The sequence below is a fragment of the Ranitomeya imitator genome, chromosome 1 (assembly GCF_032444005.1).
Source record: "Ranitomeya imitator isolate aRanImi1 chromosome 1, aRanImi1.pri, whole genome shotgun sequence".
Classification (NCBI taxonomy): domain Eukaryota; kingdom Metazoa; phylum Chordata; class Amphibia; order Anura; family Dendrobatidae; genus Ranitomeya; species Ranitomeya imitator.
Window position 1 is genome coordinate 590928601 of NC_091282.1, and position 19248 is coordinate 590947848.

At 43.5% G+C, this 19248-nt stretch overlaps 1 protein-coding gene across 2 annotated transcripts in view; it reads right to left on the reverse strand.

Annotated features, from left to right (window-relative positions):
* The window catches only part of PIAS4 (protein inhibitor of activated STAT 4), a 232317-nt gene that overhangs the window by 60008 nt on the left and 153061 nt on the right, over window positions 1-19248 (reverse strand). For both annotated transcript variants that reach the window (XM_069767935.1, XM_069767939.1), the window contains exons 4-6: window positions 5284-5325; window positions 5114-5204; window positions 4889-5017 (exon numbers count right to left, since the gene is read on the reverse strand). In XM_069767935.1, coding sequence (XP_069624036.1) covers window positions 4889-5017; window positions 5114-5204; window positions 5284-5325 — 262 coding nt within the window. The remainder of the gene's footprint in view (window positions 1-4888; window positions 5018-5113; window positions 5205-5283; window positions 5326-19248) is intronic.

Genomic DNA, 19248 nt, shown 5'->3' on the forward strand with positions numbered 1-19248 from the left:
TGCACGTATACCAGCTTGTGCTCTACCAGCTTGTGCTCCGACTCATTTCTGTGGTCTTGCTTTAATTTCTTGTCTTCTGTACACATAGGAGTGTGGTTTCCCTTCTTTGAGCTCATGGGTAGGTGTCTAAACAGCTGGGCCTGTATCCTGCTCTGTCCTTATCTACATTGAAGTTGGCTGACACCAAAAGTAATTTTTTTGTGCAATTACAAGTGCTGCAAAATATTGGGCAACATTTTAAGCAGCATAGATTTATCAGGTGAAAACGGGGTGAGTAATATTTCTCGTTTAGAGCAATAAATTAGTAGAGAAAATATACAAAGTAAAGGTTGACCAATCCATAAGGTATAAATGTAACAATGGTCAGCACAGAAATGTCGAACGATCTTGTTATCTAGCTTTACTGTAAATGCAGTGAAATGACAAGTCTGCCACAGAAGGTTGTGATGGATGGTTTACTTACTTGAAAGGATTTTATAAAGCTCAATTTATGCCTGATGGAACCAGCCAGCTGTTATAATATAGTAGGGGTTTATAAAGCATTTAACAGCTTAGAAAGAGAGGGGCCGTGGTTTGCAAGAAGAAGGGAGCTCCTGCAATTTCCCTAATCTCAGCAACTAAAGCTTACAATAAAGTGAAAAATCTGGACTAAAAAGGACTCCGAACATGCCTGGATTTGCCTACAAGAAAAATAGACCCGATCCTGCGGGTAAAAATCCTCTCTTGGGACAAAGAAAAGCTGGGAGCCACAGCGGAGGCTTATCAGCAGCACCCGGAAATAAGCAGACCAGTCCCACAATTACAACTACAGCATCAGGCTCTCGACACACACGGGCAAGACCGAAGTCCTTCAAAGCACAGCCGTCCAAGCGGGACCCTCGCCGGGAGGAAGCCTCTCCTTACCGGAAACCCTGCACCAACTTGCAGCGACGAGGAGAAGAGTCCGAAAGCCGCGGTGAGTCTGGGCACCAGGAAGCAGGGGAGAGCCGTTGATGACTCAGCAGTACGGTCGCAAAAGGCGCCCGACAGGAAGTTCTCAGCCAAGCGGGACCAGGAAGCAAAACTGAGGCACAAAGCGCCGGTGTTTGTGGCGAGGCTGCAAGCGGCAGCCAGATCCCGGTCACATGATCTCATAGCAACGGAGCAGAGGTGCTCATTGCCGCAGCAGCGCGGACATGAAGTAATCATCTTACACCAGAATGAAGGGGAAAACACCGGAGCACAGCAGAGAGGCCGCGGTCGCAGTCTGGAGGAGAAGATCCGTACACAAACAGAGGATAGGGCGGAACAGAACTCCCTACAGGGGCTCAGAGGGGCTTATCAGATACCAGCAATGGTAAGCAGACTTCCACGGCTTCTTCCTATACCACATATGCAATCAGATCTCAACCTGCATATTACTGGGGAAGTGGGAATATATCTGTTAAAGGGAAGCCTTTTACCCCAACATACAATCAAATGGCCATAACCCTGCTGACACATGCCCTCCCAGTCATAACATATCAGACAACAAGAATGGGAGATTTAAAGGGGCACTCTCAGAAGACCTCCCAGGGTATCCCAGCAACCTGACAGACAGTCTTGGAATTGATCCAGTGCTCTATAAGGATATAATTACTTCCTTTAAAAAGTTTGATGCTTTATTGGAGGCCCTCTATTGGAGGGACATCAGTGATGCCCCGACCAATCAATCAAACAGCTCTCCTGACTCTTTAGAGAGCATAGTGAGTATACACTCAGAGGAGTTTTTTGAAAATATTGACACTTCTACTCACCGTATGGGTGATCTCTCTGACACTATTTCGTCAAGTGGGGCTTCATATGAGAGTTCTAATCCTGCTGAAGTTCTTAATCTTGAAAGATCCTACAGGGCAGAGCAAAGTACGCCGGAGCCGTGGCTGAAGATCAGAAGAGGACGTCTTGTAATGAAGATGGGAGGCGCCGCAGCGGACCAGAGACACCCGTTTGACCGGACCAGCAGCGGAACCGCCCCTGGGTGAGTATAATATAACGTCTTTTTCTCCTCTTTCAGGTAACATCGGGGGCTTATCTGATGACGGTGGGCTTACCTCACCCGCGATTTTCGGGGTGACAGGTTCCCTTTAATATTCTACAAGGACTTGTCAAAAGACACTTTACAAAAGAGAAAAATTTTTTCCCACATTACACGTGAACGTCTACGTACTGGGATTCCCTATGTCTGGACTGAATCATCATCGCTCCAGGTGAAACATGCGTCAAGATTAATCCATATATCTTCTCCGGAAGAGGGAATTAATTTCCTCGAATGTGCTGGTTTTAAAATTTCTAGGCCACCTCTGGACTACCATCTACACTGAAGTTGGATCTTTGCCCCAGTTGATTGAACCTCAAGGCTACTAATTAATCTACAACTAGATATCTGAGTAGTTGAATTACCGTATATACTCGAGTATAAGCCGACCCGAGTATAAGCCGACCCCCCTAATTTTGCAACAAAAAACTGGGAAAACTTATTGACTCGAGTATAAGCCTAGGGTGGAAAATGCAGCAGCTACCGGTAAATGTCAAAAATAAAAATAGATACCAATAAAAGTAAAATTAATTGAGACATCAGTCGGTTAAGTGTTTTTAAATATCCATATTGAATAAGGAGCCCCATATAATGCTCCATACTGTTCATTATGGGCCCATAAGATGCTCCATACAAAATAGGCCCCATATAATGCTCCATACAGTTCATTATGGCCCCATAAGATGCTCCATATACAAATATGCCCCATATAATGCTCCATGCAGTTCTTTATGGCCCCATAAGATGCCCCATATAATGCTCCATTCAGTTCTTTATGGCCCCATAGAAGCCCCATATAATGCTCCATGCAGTTCTTTATGGCCCCATAGATGCTCCATATAACAATGTGCCACATATAATGCTCCATGCAGTTGATTATGGCCCCATAGATGCTCCATATAACAATGTGCCACATAAAATGCTCCATACATTTCATTATTGCCCCATAGATGCTCCATATAAAACTGTGCCAGATGTAATGCTGCTGCTGAAATAAAAAAAAAAATGACATACTCACCTCTTCCTTGCTGGCTGCCCGCTGCTCCTCAGCGTCCCGTCTCTCTGCACTGACTGTTCAGGCAGAGGGCGCGCACACACATCGCGCCCTCTGACCTGAACAGTCATAGCAAGAGGACGGGAATACGGAGCGGAGCCCGGCGGGTGGAACGCGGACAGGTGACTATGAAATACTCACTTGCTCCGGCGTAGTCCCTGGCAGCTTCTCCCGGACAGATGGTCTCCGGAAGCTTCTTCCTCTGTTCAGCGGTCACATGGTACCACTCATTACAGAAATGAATATGCGGCTCCACCCCTATGGAAGTGGAGTCCATATTTATTACTTTAATGAGCGGTACCACATGACCGCTGAACAGAGGAATAGCTGCGGCACCCAGAGACCATGGGACAGGCGCGCCAGGAGCAGGCAAATATACGGCAGTCCTCTCTCCCCCTCACCCGCCGCCAACCATGACTCGAGTATAAGCCGAAAGGGGTACTTTCAGCCCAAGAATTTGGGCTGAAAATCTCAGCATATACTCGAGTATATACGGTAACTTTTCCACTTTTATAGTCTTTTTTTTGTTTGTTTGTTTTTTAATGAACCGGACATTCCTCCACCTGGTCTTAGGGCCGCCTAGGGCGTTCCCGGATGCGGCAGGCCATATATTACATAACATATATAACCTTTGTTTTCCAAAGACTTATAGGTTTAGCTCTTAAGCTACAGTTGATTTTGCGAATATTTCCGACTGATTTCCTGGATATGGCAGACCTTATATCACACAACATAACTTACTTTACTTCACAGACTTCTAGGTTTACTATCTGAGCATATTAATATTACTGAATAGCTTATAATACTGAACGGTCGCTGATACTACTGAGTACTCTACTCTTAGGAGCTGACACGAAGCATCAAATATCTTGTGTTATTTTATGCTTAAGCTACCTAGTCTTATTAATAGTACTGACTGATTTACTTCTAGGTTTCGCTTCTAAGCAACACTTGATCTTGCCGATATTTCCTACTGATTTACTATATTAAAAGGCTGCTTTCCTTTTAGGTGATGATAGGAAGCGACAGCTATTTTGGGTAAATTTATGCAACTGCTTTTTTATTTGTATATATGCCTGTCTTTTTTCTTTCCCTCATTCCCCATAATACTTGGGGATATCTTTCCCTTCCCTGTCCCTGCTTATCCTTACCCTTTATCCATACCCTTCACATAATTACAAAATTTAATAACAATATTGTAGAGAAAGAGCGAGAAAACATCCAGGATCCTGGGAGACTCCAAAACGCTACCTAGCACACGAGTAGAAGTTCCTTATTTATTGGGGAAAATAGGACAAAACAAATCAAGGACTACAGTCACAATCTGTGATTTGATTTGTCCCATTTTCACCAATAAATAAGGATTTTTTACTCATGTGCTGGATTGTGTTTGAGTCTCCAAGGATCCTGAACACTTTGTCAACCTTTCCAATTTCACCTGCGGGACGGCCAGTTCCTCCCACATGAGTGGGATGCCTAAGGAATTGTACTTGTGAGCTACATCATTTTCATTTTGTTGCTCATTACACAGTTTACTTGTAATAAAATGTGTGTTTGTGTAATGTATGAACTGATATGAGTCCTCCCGAGAGATGTTCTTTGCAGCTTGTAATTGGCTGACAGCAGTGAGGTAGGTGTCCACTAAAAATCCCCTTCAATCCACCCAATCCATAGGACTTTATGCAGATAATCCATTTAAAGTAAATGACAAATTGTTGATTTCTAAACACAGGAATTTCTCTACCATTACAAGGCTCAGAAAAATGAAAATACATTTATACCTTGCCATAGTTTCCCCATGTGACCGTAACTTTGTTGCTGGCTGAAGACAAATACATGAGATTTGTAAGATTAATTGGGCGGCAGGGCCTCTTGGGTTCAACACCAGGTTTATTGGAGGGGTAATAGCCCTAAAGGAATAAAAATACAATTTAATGAAGCTCAATGCAAAGCAACAGGGAGCACAAAGAATTACTATGGGATTATGCAAAGCAACATTTACTTACTGGCACTGAACAATAGTTGTGATTGACCTTAACAGCAATGTTGGGAGGGTACTGATCCTCTTGTGGACAGCTAGTGTCAGTATAACAAATCCTGAGGGAAAACAAAAACAGATGTAGCGCACACCGTGAACTACATAATGAAAAAAAAGGCCTAGGTATCAGTTACTTACCTCAACACTACTTGAACAGATTTGGTGCCAGGATGCAGATCTCTACGGACAAAAAAAAAAAAAAACATATTAAGGCCTGTATACTACTTTATATACTTAAGTAGATAGGAAGATATTACCGTAGGTCAAATTTTCCAACATCTTTTCAAATTATTATCCTGGACAATACAGTACTGTTCACAAGTTTGGACACTTGTTAACACAATGGATTTCTTTGTTATCAAAATGTAAACATTGTAGATTTAGAATGAAGGCAGCAAAACCAAGGTGGCACACATATGGAAATAAGGAGTAAAGAAACACCTAAAACAGCTGAAAATGTATTAAAGACATTATCCAGTACTATAACTTTTTTTTTTCATAAATCTTGCTATTATGTGCCACTCAAAACATCCACTGTGTTTATTTTAGCAATATTACCTTTTATCATGCTGTAGCAGCACATACTCAGTGCTGACTCCAGCTCTCATCGTCCGACCCCTTTATCACCGCTGTCTAGCATTGGTGATGCAGTGGGGGCTGCACAGACTGTCCATACGCGCCTGTACAGCCTAGGGTTCCATTACCTTACGATGGTCAGTTCTTAGTCCGGCAAGTCCCACGTTGCGGAAGAGGATACACGGAGGCGACACCCCACGTGCTCGCCCATTGATGGTTTGGGGAGATCGGACCCCTTCAAAAGGATCCATCGCCCCTGTCTCGCTTCCAGAAAAGGTCCAGGAGATCTGGGAACACAGCTGTGCCTCCTTCAGACACTAAGCATGAATTGGATTCGCCTGTGGCCAGTGGCAAGGTGTATACTGCGGAGGAGGACCTAAACTTTTTTTTATGTTTACTTAGTGTCAGCCTCCTGGCAGCAGTAGTATACACCCACTGTCCTGTGTCCCCCAATGAGGCGAAGGAGAAAGGTAAGTATAGGTTGGTTTATTATTTTATTTTTATTAAAGGAGACAACGGATTCGGGGAATTCGGTCATTGATGAGTATGTAGTCTATGTTATGTGTTGTATGTTATATGTATGTTCTGTATGCTATTTGTTGTATGTTCTGTATGTTTTTTGCTGTTTATTTTTACATTCAACACATTAGCCGGATGATGGGACTACTACTGTCCCATCATTGGCTAATGCGTCACTCACTGACAGTGTAGCAGGCATAACCCGATGGGGCTTGTAGTCCCATCAGACGACGCCTGCACCTACACTGACACAGACCCCCCCACACAGCCCGCAGACCCCAGCACCACCAACAGCCCAGTCACTCTTAATGAGTGACCGCTGTCTGTGGAGGCTGGATCATGCCTGATAATAATGTCACGTAAATTTCCAGAGTCAGGAAATTGACGCGACGCTGGCGGATATTAGCTGCAGCCTGGGAGTCACGTGACCCGGACTCAGCCGCCAGCATAGCGCCGCTCACAGGCAGTTTCGGCAACGGAAGGTATTTACAAAATTCGTTAGGGGCCCCGGAGGGGATACATTGGGGGGTTAATTGAAAGTAGTGGGCAACCCCTTTAAGTGGTCATCAGAGGAAAAGGGGAGTACTTTGAGGAATTAAATTTTAACACACCCTTGACATTCTCATGAGCCACTTTCATCATGTAATCATATACAACGGCTTCCAATGAACAGATATCCCTCTGGGGGTGGCGCCTCAGAATCAGGGTCTGGCCAAGCATTTGAAACCAATTTTTCTCTGCACACCTCTTGGTCAGAATCCCTTCCTGTCCCTAGCCGACTTCCCCCCCCCCCCCCCCCATCCCACGTGCTTTCTCCACTGCTCCCCGTCAGGTAGTGGGAGAGAACTGGGAGGGTGGTTGACCCATAAATAACACACAATTTTTACCTTTTATGTTTCTACAGGATTAACAGACTTTGATCCAACATGCACATCTCTCCTAGCCAGTCCATTTTTTGCTCAGCTATACAGTAAACTCTCTGGGACAAAACAAAATATGGCATATACTTGCACACAGCCTAAAAGGGGTTTTCTGACATTTAAAGGGAAAATGTCACCAGAAAAAAAAAACTATTAACCTGAAGCTATAGGGTTAATCTGCAGGTTAATAGCACAACTAACCTGCCCAGCGCCCGCACTTGGCCAAACGCTCCAGGGAGAAAATGAACTTTATTCTCCCTGCCAGCGTTTGGGTTTCAATCATGAGGGCAGTGGCGGCTCAGTCACCACCTCATTATACAGAGCAGAATCTGTAACTGTGCCCCAAGCACTGACTGACAGCTGACCCCAATACAGTTCCAGTGTCAGTCAGTACTGGGGGAACAGTTACGGCCTCTGTATTCTCACATCGGTGACTTAAAGGGAACCTGTCACCTCATTTTTGACATATAAGCTGCAGCCACCACAATTAGGGGCTTATTTACAGCATTCCATAATGCTGTAGATAAGCCCACAATGTAAACTGAAAGATGTGAAAGAGGCTAGATTATACTCACCTGGGAGGGCGGACCGGTAGGTGTTGCGGTCCAGCGCCTCCTATCTCCATGTGATGACATCCTCTGCATTGCTTCTGTCGCGGCTCCTGCGCAGGCGTAATTCTCTGCCCTGTTGAGGGGAGAGCAAAGTTCTGCAGTGCACAGGCGCTAGGCCTCTATGACCTTTCCCAGCGCCTGCGCACTTCAGTATTTTACAAAGCCCTCATCAGGGCAGAGACTTAGACTTACACCTGTGCGGGAGGCGCGACAGAAGCAAGCAAGAGAACATCATATGAAGATGGGAGGCGCCAGACCCGGACCTGTGACGCCCATCTGACCAGAACCGCACCGCCCTGTCCCAGGGTGAGAATAATCTAATCTTGTTTTTCTTATCTTTCAGGTTACATAGGGGGCTTATCTACAGCATTACAGAATGATGTAGATAAGCCCCTAATGGCGAAGGCCGCAGTTTATATGCGAAAAATTAGGTGACAAATTTCCTTTAACAAGCATCGGAATAGACCCTGTGACCGAAATCCGACACCTGGCACGGAGAATAAAGATAATATCCTCCCCGCAGTAATCGGCTAAGTGCAGTCGCCTGGCAGGTTAATAAAGTTATTAACCCCTTAATCCCATATGACGTACTATCCCGTCAAGGTGACCTGGGACTTAATTCCCAGGGATGGGATAGTACATCATAGACAATCAGCTGCGCTCACGGGAAAGGATCACGGCCAATCACCGCAGGTGTCAGCTTATTATTACAGCTGACATCAGGCACTATGTGCCAGGAGCGGTCACGGACCACCCCCGGCACATTAACCCCCGGAGCACTGCGATCAAACATGATCACAGCGTTCCGGCGGCACAGGGAAGCTTAGCGCAGGGAGGGGGCTCCCTGTGTGCTTCCCTGAGACCCTCGGAACAACGCAATGTGAATGCATTGTTCTGAGCGTCTCCTCCCTGCAGGCCCTGGATCCAAAATGGCCGCAGGGCTCTTTCCGGGTCATGTAGGGAGGTGGCTTGCAAGCGCCTGTTGAGAGCAAGCGCCGGCAAGCCTGCAGCACTGCCTGCCAGATCGCTGATCTGAAAATGTTTTGCAAAGTGTCAGATCGCTATTCACTATAGAATAATGATTCACTGTGATTCACTATAGAATAATGTCCCACCCGAGACAAAGTAAAAAAAAAAAATATACATATTTACATGTGTAAAAAAATATATATAATGTTCCAATAAATACATTTCTTTATCTAAATAAAAAAAATAAATAAATAAATAAAAGTACATATTTAGTATCACCGTATCTGTAACGACCCGACCTATAAAACTGTCCCACTAGTTAACCCCTTTAGTGAACACAGTAAAAAAAAAAACACAAGGCAAAAAAACAACGCTTTATCATGAGGCCGGACAAAAAGTGGAATAACATGCGGAAAATCGGAATACAAAAGCGATCAAAAAATGTCACGTGCCCGAAAATGGTACCAATACAAACGACAACACGACCCGCAAAAAACAAGACCTCATATGACTCTGTGGACCAAAATATGGAAAAATTATAGCTCTCAAAATGTGGAGACGCAAATACTTTTTGCAATAAAAAGTGTCTTTTAGTGTGACAGCTGCCAATCATAAAAATGTGCTACAAACACGCTACAAATAGTAAATCAAATCCTCCATCATCCCCTTAGTAAGGAAAAAATAATAAAATTTAAAAAATGTATTTATTTTCATTTTCCGGCGACAGTTAGGGTTGGGGCGACAGTTAGGGTTGGGGCGACAGTTAGGGTTAGGGTTGGGGCGACAGTTAGGGTTGGGGCTAAAGTTAGGGTTGGGGCTAAAGTTAGGGTTGGGGCTAAAGTTAGGGTTGGGGCTAAAGTTAGGGTTGGGGCTAAAGTTAGGGTTACATTTACGGTTTGGATTAGGGGTGTGTCAGGGTTAGGGGTATGGTTGGGATTAGGGTTAGGGGTGTGGTTAGGGTTATGGTTCGGATTAGGGTAAGGGGTGTGTATGGGTTAGGGTTGGAGTTAGAATTGAGGTATTTCCACTGTTTAGGCACATCAGGGGCTCTCAAAACACGACATGGCGTCCTATCTCAATTCCAGTAAATTTTGCATTGATAAGTCAAACGGCGCTCCTTCCCTTCCGAGCTCTGTCATGCGCCCAAACAGTGGTTTACCCCCAGCTATGGGATATCAGCGTACTCAGGACAAAATTGCACAACAACTTTTAGGGTCCAATTTCTTATGTTACCCTTGGGAAAATAAAAAATTGTGGGCGAAAAGATCATTTTTGTGAAAAAATGTTTATTTTTACGGCTCTACATTATAAACTTCTGTGAAGCACTTGGTTTGTCAAAGTGCTCACCACACATCTAGATAAGTTCCTTAGGGGGTTTACTTTCCAAAAGAGGCACTTGTGGGAGATTTCAATGTTTAGGCACATCAGGGGGCTCTCCAAACGAGACATGGTTTTTATCTCAATTCCAGTCAATTTTGCATTGAAAAGTCTAAAGGTACCGTCACATTTAGCGACGCTGCAGCGATATAGACAACGATGCCGATCGCTGCAGCGTCGCTGTTTAGGTCGTTGTGTGGTCGCTGGAGAGCTGTCACATAGAACCTATAACGATGCCGAAGTCCCCGGGTAAACATCAGGTTACTAAGCACAGGGCCGCTCTTCGTAACCCGATGTTTACCCTGGTTACCATTGTAAAAGTAAAAAAACAAACACTACATACTTACATTCCGCGGCCCTGCGCTTAGTAACCCGATATTTACCCTGGTTACAAGTGAACACATCGCTGGATCGGAGTCACACACGCCGATCCAGCGATGACAGCGGGTGATCAGCGACCAAAAAAAAGTCCTGATCATTCCCCAGTGACCAACGATCTCCCAGCAGGGGCCTGATCATTGGTCATCGTCACACAGAACGAGATCGTTAGCGGGATCGTTGCTACGTCACAAAAAGCGTGATGTTGCAACGATATCCTTAACGATATCGTTATGTGTGAAGGTACCTTTACTTCTTGTGTGTCACTGTTCTCCACTGCCCTTATCTAATCTTATACTTGGTTATCCTCATGCTGCTCCAACCCTCCTACTTACAATGTATGAAACTGAAAGTGAAAATGTGTTGCAAATTCTTAGTAGTAAAGCTCCTCCTCTAGACTAGATGTTTGGTGTGCGTCTTCCAAGCATCTCACAGCTGCTACTCAGAAGAGGAAGACTGTAAGGCTAGGTTCACACTAGCGTTGCGCCGCCCTGCGTCGGCGACGCAACGCGCGACGCACGTAAAAACGCGCGCGTCGTTTTTGACGAAAATCGGACGCACAGAAAATGCTACAATGTAGCGTTTTCTTGCGTCCGACGCTAGCGTCGGAAACGACGCACGTGGCGAAAAACGCCACCAAAACAACGCACGCGTCCCCTATGTTAAACATAGGGGCGCGTCGCCGCTGCGTCGCCGCTGCGTCGCCGGCGCAACAGCGACGCACATTGGCGGAACGCCAATGTGAACGTAGCCTAAGAAGTATTATCCTTTCAACAAACTTTGCATCAGTTAACTGAGTACATGAGGAATAACAGTACTACTAACCACTATATCAGTTGTACGACCTGGTAATAATTTTGTACAATTGTTTTTAGGAAAAACAATTGTCATTTGGATTGTGAATGCAGAATTAAAAACCTGAGAATGTCAAAGAAGCATCACATTAAATCAGCTGTATTTGAACATTTCACCATCACTCAAGATAGAAAACATTATGTCTGTCAGTGTATGACAAATGATCCAGAGGAAATCAAATGCTGTGAAGCCAAGATCGGTGCATATTCAGGCAAAGATAAAAATGCTTCTACCAGAGCTTCTAATCTAAAGAGACATTTACAGCGCTTTCATCCAGAAGTACTGAAAGCGGTGGATGAGAAAGACTGCATCCAAACCAATGAACCAGTGCCCAGCTCTTCCAGCCAAACAAAGGAGCAGAGAACTTTGCAGCCATCAGTTGCAAGATATGTCAGTGACAAAGTTACTGTGACAATGACAGTAGATACATTAAAAAACAGATCATAGAGCTTGTTGTAAAGGATAGTGTGCCTATTTCATTATTTTCACGACCAGCTTTTATATGTCTGAATGGGGAAATGGCCCGCAAGCTTGGTGTTTCTCTGGAGAGAGAGTATTAGAAAATTAGTAATCGAAGAAGCTTTTAAACAAAATGAAGAACTTAAAAAAACTCTCAAGGGACGCTTTCTGTTTCTTAAAATGGATGCCTGCACACGTCACAGAGTGAACTATTTTGCCATCAATGTCCGATTTGTTTGTGACAAAAATGAAATAGTTACCAAGGCATTGGCAGTAAAAGACACCAAAGCTCATCTCACCCGTGAGTTTCTCCAGGTCTTGGTGTAAAAGGTTCTGCAAGACCATGAACTTAAAGGGAACCTGTCACCCCGTTTTTTGAGATTGAGCTATAAATACTGTTAAATAGGGCCTGCGCTGTGTGTTCCTATAGTGTATGTAGTGTACCCCGATTCCCCATGTATGCTGAGAAATAACTTACCAAAGTCGCCGTTTTCGCCTGTCAATCAGGCTGGTCAGGTCGGGAGGGCGTGGTGACATCGCTGGTTCTTCCTCAGCTTTACGTTGGTGGCGTAGTGGCGTAGACACAGCGCGCGATCTGCGCTGTCATCCCTTTCGTCGGTGGGGGCGGCCATCTTCCTGGGGCCGCGCGTGCGCAGATTGAGTGCTCTGCTGCACGGGGCTTCAGGAAAATGGCCGCGGGATGCCGCGCGTGCGCATTAGAGATCGCGGCGGCCATTTTCCCAAAGCCGAGTTTGCATCTCGGCTTTGGGAAAATGGCCGCCGCGATCTCTAATGCGCACGCGCGGCATCCCGCGGCCATTTTCCTGAAGCCCCGTGCAGCAGAGCACTCGATCTGCGCACGCGCGGCCCCAGGAAGATGGCCGCCCCCACCGACGAAAGGGATGACAGCGCAGATCGCGCGCTGTGTCTTCACCACTACGCCACCAACGTAAAGCTGAGGAAGAACCAGCGATGTCACCACGCCCTCCCGACCTGACCAGCCTGATTGACAGGCGAAAACGGCGACTTTGGTAAGTTATTTCTCAGCATACATGGGGAATCGGGGTACACTACATACACTATAGGAACACACAGCGCAGGCCCTATTTAACAGTATTTATAGCTCAATCTCAAAAAACGGGGGTGACAGGTTCCCTTTAAAAAAGAGCAAGTTCTTTCTGTTGTAACTGACAATGCTTCAAATATGATAAGTACTATTAAGCTAATGAATGAGAGTAATGATGGTGACCAGCAGCTAGAAGAAAATTCTGGGCCCACAGACACAGAAATGTTTGAAATAGAGGAACACAGTATTGTAACTGTGGAGCAAACTGAAGTTGCTTCAGATGAACAGCAACATGATAGTTTAGATGATCTTGTTGAAACTGTGTCAATACGTTCTTTCATTCATCACATGCGCTGTGTTGTGCATACGCTACAGCTGGCTATAAGAGACAGCACTGATTGGCAAGGTGAGAAAATTGGCTACTGTTGCCAGAAACCCTAAAGTTGACTCAATTTTGAAGAGACGTGCTGGAGAAGGGGCAATTATTGATCAAGCCACACGATGGGGCAGTACTTAATGATTCAGCGCTTGGTTGAACTGAAAACCTTTCTTGTAGACATGGCTAACCCTCAACTGACGCTAAATGAAAGTCAGTGGAATCAGGTGACTGAGCTGGAAAAATTGCTAGAGCACCCATTTACAGTGACTAAAAAATTACAAGCAGAGGACTTAACTCCAGGTATTTTCTTAAAGGAGTGGAAGAACCTGATGTTGCGCCTGTCCCAAAGAGGAGGGTTAATTGCAAGTGGCATTGCTACATCAATGAAACGGAGAGAGGAGCTACTATTACAAAATAACATTCTTTTGGCAGCTGTTTATGTAGACCCAATGCATCGGATTCTTCTAGATGATCAACAGCTAACTAAAGGAAAAGAAGCTGTTTGAAATAGCAGTAAGGATGAGAGGGTTGCAGAACAGTCAGGAGGAACAAGAAGAATTTGGTCGTCCTGCCACATCTTCACCCTCATCAACTGATGAAGAATTTAATTTCGAAAAATATTTGGATCACAAGGACCGTGCAAAGCGTTCCCGCATAGAGGAGTCATCCCCATCAAAGAACACAGCCAGTACATTTCAGGTGAATTTTTCATGTGCACTAAAAGAAATTGAGAAATGTGACCGTTCATCAAAAATAACAGTGCAACAAGCGATTCCTCTGTATCCTGACATTGTCAGAGATGTTGCCCGAGTGGTTACTGCTTTGCCACCAACCCAAGATAGTGTAGAGAGGTTGTTCTCTGCTCTCAAAATAATTAGATCAGATTTTAGGGCATCCATGAAGGAGGATCTCACAGAGACAATACTTTTTCTGAGGACAAATTTATAGATTTCCTCTTATTAACTGCATAACAGTGTTTATTGCATATTTACTTACAAGAATTTAGAAAAGTTTATAAAAGTTATTTGCTATATTCTAATAGTATTCTAATAAATATAGTTTTTGCTCTAAGTGGTCTGATTTCTTATATGATGGTGAGAAACTGAATAAGCATGATGTTAATATTTGACAACAGTAAATTTATTGTTACGAATTGGCCATTTATGAAGGAGTCTGAGTCGGAGCCGGAACCTGATAAAATCCAGGAGTCGGAGTCGCAACTGTGGCTTACCAACTCCACAGCCCTGCCAACAACAACAATGCCAAATATGTATTTTTTGTTACACAAGAAAAAATTAAACGAGGAAAAGGGAAGCAATTTCAGCTTTTTCAACTCATTTAATATTTTTTTCAACGTTTTACTTCATTTTTTAGTCTCCCTAGGAGGGGTTGAACCAGTAGCATTTAAATGGTTAAACACAGTGTGAGATGTGAGTACGAGAATATTTGTCAATAGGCTAGATAATGTTACATTGTTCTAGAACATTATGTTTGTTTTAGCAATGTTTTTCCTAGTATAGAATATTCTTTATTTCATATACAGTTTGTATAGAAAATGGTCACCCTGAGCTCAGCCACATTTGCTAACTAACCCCTTCCTAACCAAGCGATTTAACATTTTTATTTTTTTTGGCGCTTTTTTTTTCTACCTTTATTCCAAGATCCATCACTATTTTATTCTTCTGTCGACAAAGTCAGGTGAGGTCTTATTTTTTGGGGGAGCTGTTGCACTGTTGAATGACACCATCCATTTAATCATATAATGTACAGGAAAAATTCAAAGTGTGTCAAAGTAGTAGAAAAAGGCCAATTGTTTTGGGGGTATTCAGACCTCTAAATTTTTCACTGTTTCATCACAGCCATTTGGTAAATTCAAAAAAGTTCATTTTTTTCTCATTAATGTACACTCTGCACCCCATGTTGACTGAAAAAAAAATATTTGCTAATTTATTAAAAAAGAAAAACTGAAATATCACATGGACATAAGTATTCAGACCTTTTGCTCAGTATTGAGTAGAAGCTGCAGCCATGAGTCTTCTTGGGAATGATGCAACAAGATTTTCACACCTGGATTTGGGGATCCTCTGCCATTCTTCCTTGTAGATCATGTCCAGTTCCATCAGGCTGGATGGTGAATGTTGATGGACAGCCATTTTCAGATCTCTCCAGAGATGCTTAACGAAATCGTCCACTACAATAATTTTTTGTTTTTTTCATAAATCTTGCTATTATGTGCCACTGAAAACATCCACTGTGTTTATTTTAGCAATATTACTTTTTTATCATGCTGTAGCAGCACATATTAAGTGCTGGATCCAGCTCTCATGGGGTTAATCTACAACTTCCTTTCTCCTGACTTATTGTGCTCTAATACTACAAGTTCCATGATGCATTGCACTGGCCACTAAGCCCAAACTTCCCACACCCACTCCAAAACACACCCACACCCAAACCCCACCCTCTATCTTTAAAAAGATTTGTGATGTCATCTCTGTCCAACCTCCTCTTTTACATTCGTCCAACCCACACACCTTTACACACAGATAGACAGATAAATGATAGGTAGAAAGATAGATATGGGATAGATAGATGGAATTAGATTGATAGATATGGGATGGATAGATACAGTATATCTGTATGTATCTATGTCTATTTCCATAGATATGTCCATATCCATGTTTCTAAACTCCTTCACCCCTGGAGCTTTGTTCGTTTTCGTTTATCGCTCTCCTTTCCAGAGCCATAATTTTTCCGTCAATATGGCGATGTGAGGGCTTGTCTTTTGCAGGACAAGTTCTACTTTTGAACGACATCATTGGTTTTACCATGTCATGTAACAGAAAATGTGAAAAAAAAATTCTAAGTGCGATGAAATTGTAAAATAAGTGCAATCCTACACTTGTTTTTTGCTTGGCTTTTTTGCTAGGTTCACTAAACGCTATGGCTGTGTGCACACATTGCAGATTTGATTGCAGATCCGCAGCCTTTTTTGCCGCACACAATTGCATCAAATCCGCAGTGTAGTGCACAACCAATGTAAGTCTATGAGTGACGCAGTGCACTTTTGTGCCTAACTGCAGCGTTTCTGCACCCTTAGACTTGCATTGAGTCGGGCAATCTGTAGTAAAACCGCAGATGTAAAAAAAGATCTGCAGTTTTGCTGCAGATGTGGGTCCGAGAAACGCTGCAGTTCGGGAGGGAAGGGGGTGGGCTGGGGCTGTTCAGGTGTGGGCGGGGCTGTTCAGGTGTGGGCGGGGCTGTGCAGGTGTGGGCGAGGGGTCTTTTGGGGTGTGTGTGCAGGCATCATCCGATGGGACTACGCAGCATCCAATCTGCAGCTAATTCGGATGTAATCTGGACAGTGGACATACACCCTACACTATGTTACTATAGATCATACAATTAGGTTCTGTAGAAGGACGTAGATCTGGGGATTTATTATGATGGAATATAGGCTGAACTGGATGGACAAATGTCTTTTTTCGGCCTTACTAACTATGTTACTATCCATACATCTATCAATAGATATATCTATCTATCCAGATATATCTATAGATATAGATAGATATATGAATAGATAGATGTATGCATCTATACATCTATCTATATGTAGATCTGTCTATCCATTTCATCTATCATCTGTCTATCTGTGTGTGTAATTGAGTGTGGGTTGGACAAATGTAAAAGAGGAGGTTGGACAATAATGACATCACAAATCTTTTTTTTGTTGTTCAATAATACATATTTATTTAGCTTACAAAAATGCACAAAAACCGCACCAAAAACGAATAAAAAAATGCATCAAAACCGCGCAAAAACGCACCAAAAATTGCATCAAGACTGCACCAAAAACTGCATCAAATATGCATCAAAGCCGCACAAAACACACCAAAAACTGGACCAAAAGCTGCAAAAAAAGTATCAAAACCGCGCAAAAACACACCAAAAACGCATCAAAACTGCACCAAAAACTACATCAAAAACGCGCAAAAACAAATAAAAAAATGCATCAAAGCCGTGCAAAAACGCATCAAAACAGCATCAAAAACGCATCCAAACTTCACCAAAACTGCATTAAAAAAGCATCAAAACCCGCACCAAAAACACTGCATCAAAAACGCGCAAAATGAAGCAAAAAATGCATCGAAACCACGCAAAAAACACACCAAAAACCGGACCAAAAAACTGCATTAAAAAATCATCAAAAACTGAATCAAAGCCGCACAAAAGACCGCACCAAATATTGCAGCAAAAACTGAATCAAACGCATCAAAACCACTAAAAAAAAGCGCAAAAACGCATAAAAAACGCAGCTGCGTTTTCTGCAAGGAGATCATTATGAGTTCATAGACACCAAACATGTCTAGGCTCGTTTTTATCTAAGTGGTGAAAAAAAATTCCAAACTTTGCTAAAATAAAAGAAATAAAATAATTGTGCCATTTTCCGATACCCGTAACATCTATACTTTCTGAGATATCGGGTTGGGTGAGGGCTAATTTTTTGCGTGCCGAGCTAACGTTTTTAATGATACCACTTTTGTGCAGATATGTTCTTTTGATCGCCCCTTATTGTATTTTAATGCAATGTCGCGGCGAACAAAAAAAACAATTTTGGCTTTTGATTTTTTTTTCTCGCCATGTCGTTTAGCGATCATGTAATTTTTTTTTATTGAAAACAGCTGACGTGTTGCGGCGTTGAAGTGGGCTCACCGCCGTAGCCCACCTCAAAGCGAGGGATACTGCCAGCTGACGTACTATTCCGTCAGCTGGCAGAAAGGGGTTAATGAACAATGTTTCAGTTACAAAAAAAAAAAATGAAGAAAAAAAATGGCGTGGGCTCCTGCGCAATTTTCTGTGCCAGAGGGGGAAAGCCGACGGCCGGGGGCCAATATTTGTAGCCTGGGAAGGGGTTAATACCCATGGCCCCTATCTAGGCTATGAATATCAGGCCGCAGCGGTCTGTGTAGCCTTTACTGGCTAGTAAAATAGGGGGACCACATAAAAAAAAGTGACGTGGGGTCCCCCAATATTTTATTGCCAGAATGGCTACGCAGACAGCTGCGGGCTGATATTCATAGCCTAGAGAGGGGGCCATGGATATTGCCCCCCTGGCTACAAATATCAGCCCGCAGCCGCCCCAGAAATTCAGGCACTTAGCCCCTCTCTTCCCACTCCCGAGTAGCGGTGGGATATGGGGTAATAAGGGGTTAATGTCACCTTGCTATTGTAAGGTGACATTAAACCCGGTTAATAATGGAGAGGCGTCAATAAGACGCCTATCCATTATTAATCCTATAGTAGTGAAAGGGTTAAAAAAAAAGAAAGAGCCAGAATAAAAGTATTTTAATATTCTTAATTTAACCATACTTACCATACTCGATCACCTGCAAAAAATTTAAAATAATAAACCGTATACTCCCGGTCCGACGCAGTCCAATTAATAACGAGTGTCCCACGACGATCTCCCCTATAGAACAGTGACATCGGGTGATGTCACTGCTTTATAGGACCTCCAGTGACACACCGACAGTAGACAATGGCTCCTGCAGTGCATCACTGAGGTTACCTCAGTTCAGGGTCTCACTTTATGGCATTGCTGCGTGTGAACTTTCTCACACAGCAGTGCCAGAAGTGAGACTAGGGACTAATTTCTCACAGGGGCGTAGGAATACATTGAGGAATACATTGAGGAAGGATACCGTCCATCATTGTATTCCTGGAGCCCCTCGAGAGCGGTCACATCAGCGGATGCTGCTGCTCTCCACGGGAGATCGTCGTGGGACACTCATTTTTATTGGATATCTGCCGATCAGGGAGTATAGTGTTTATTATTTTATTTTTTATTTTTTTTTACAGGTGACACTGGCTTCGGGGATCAAAGTGACAAGTGATGGTGAGTATGTACTCTGTTTAATGTACTGAATGTCTATATGTATGTTGTATGTATGTACTGTATGTACTGTATGTGGCATGTTGCATGGTGCATGTTGTATG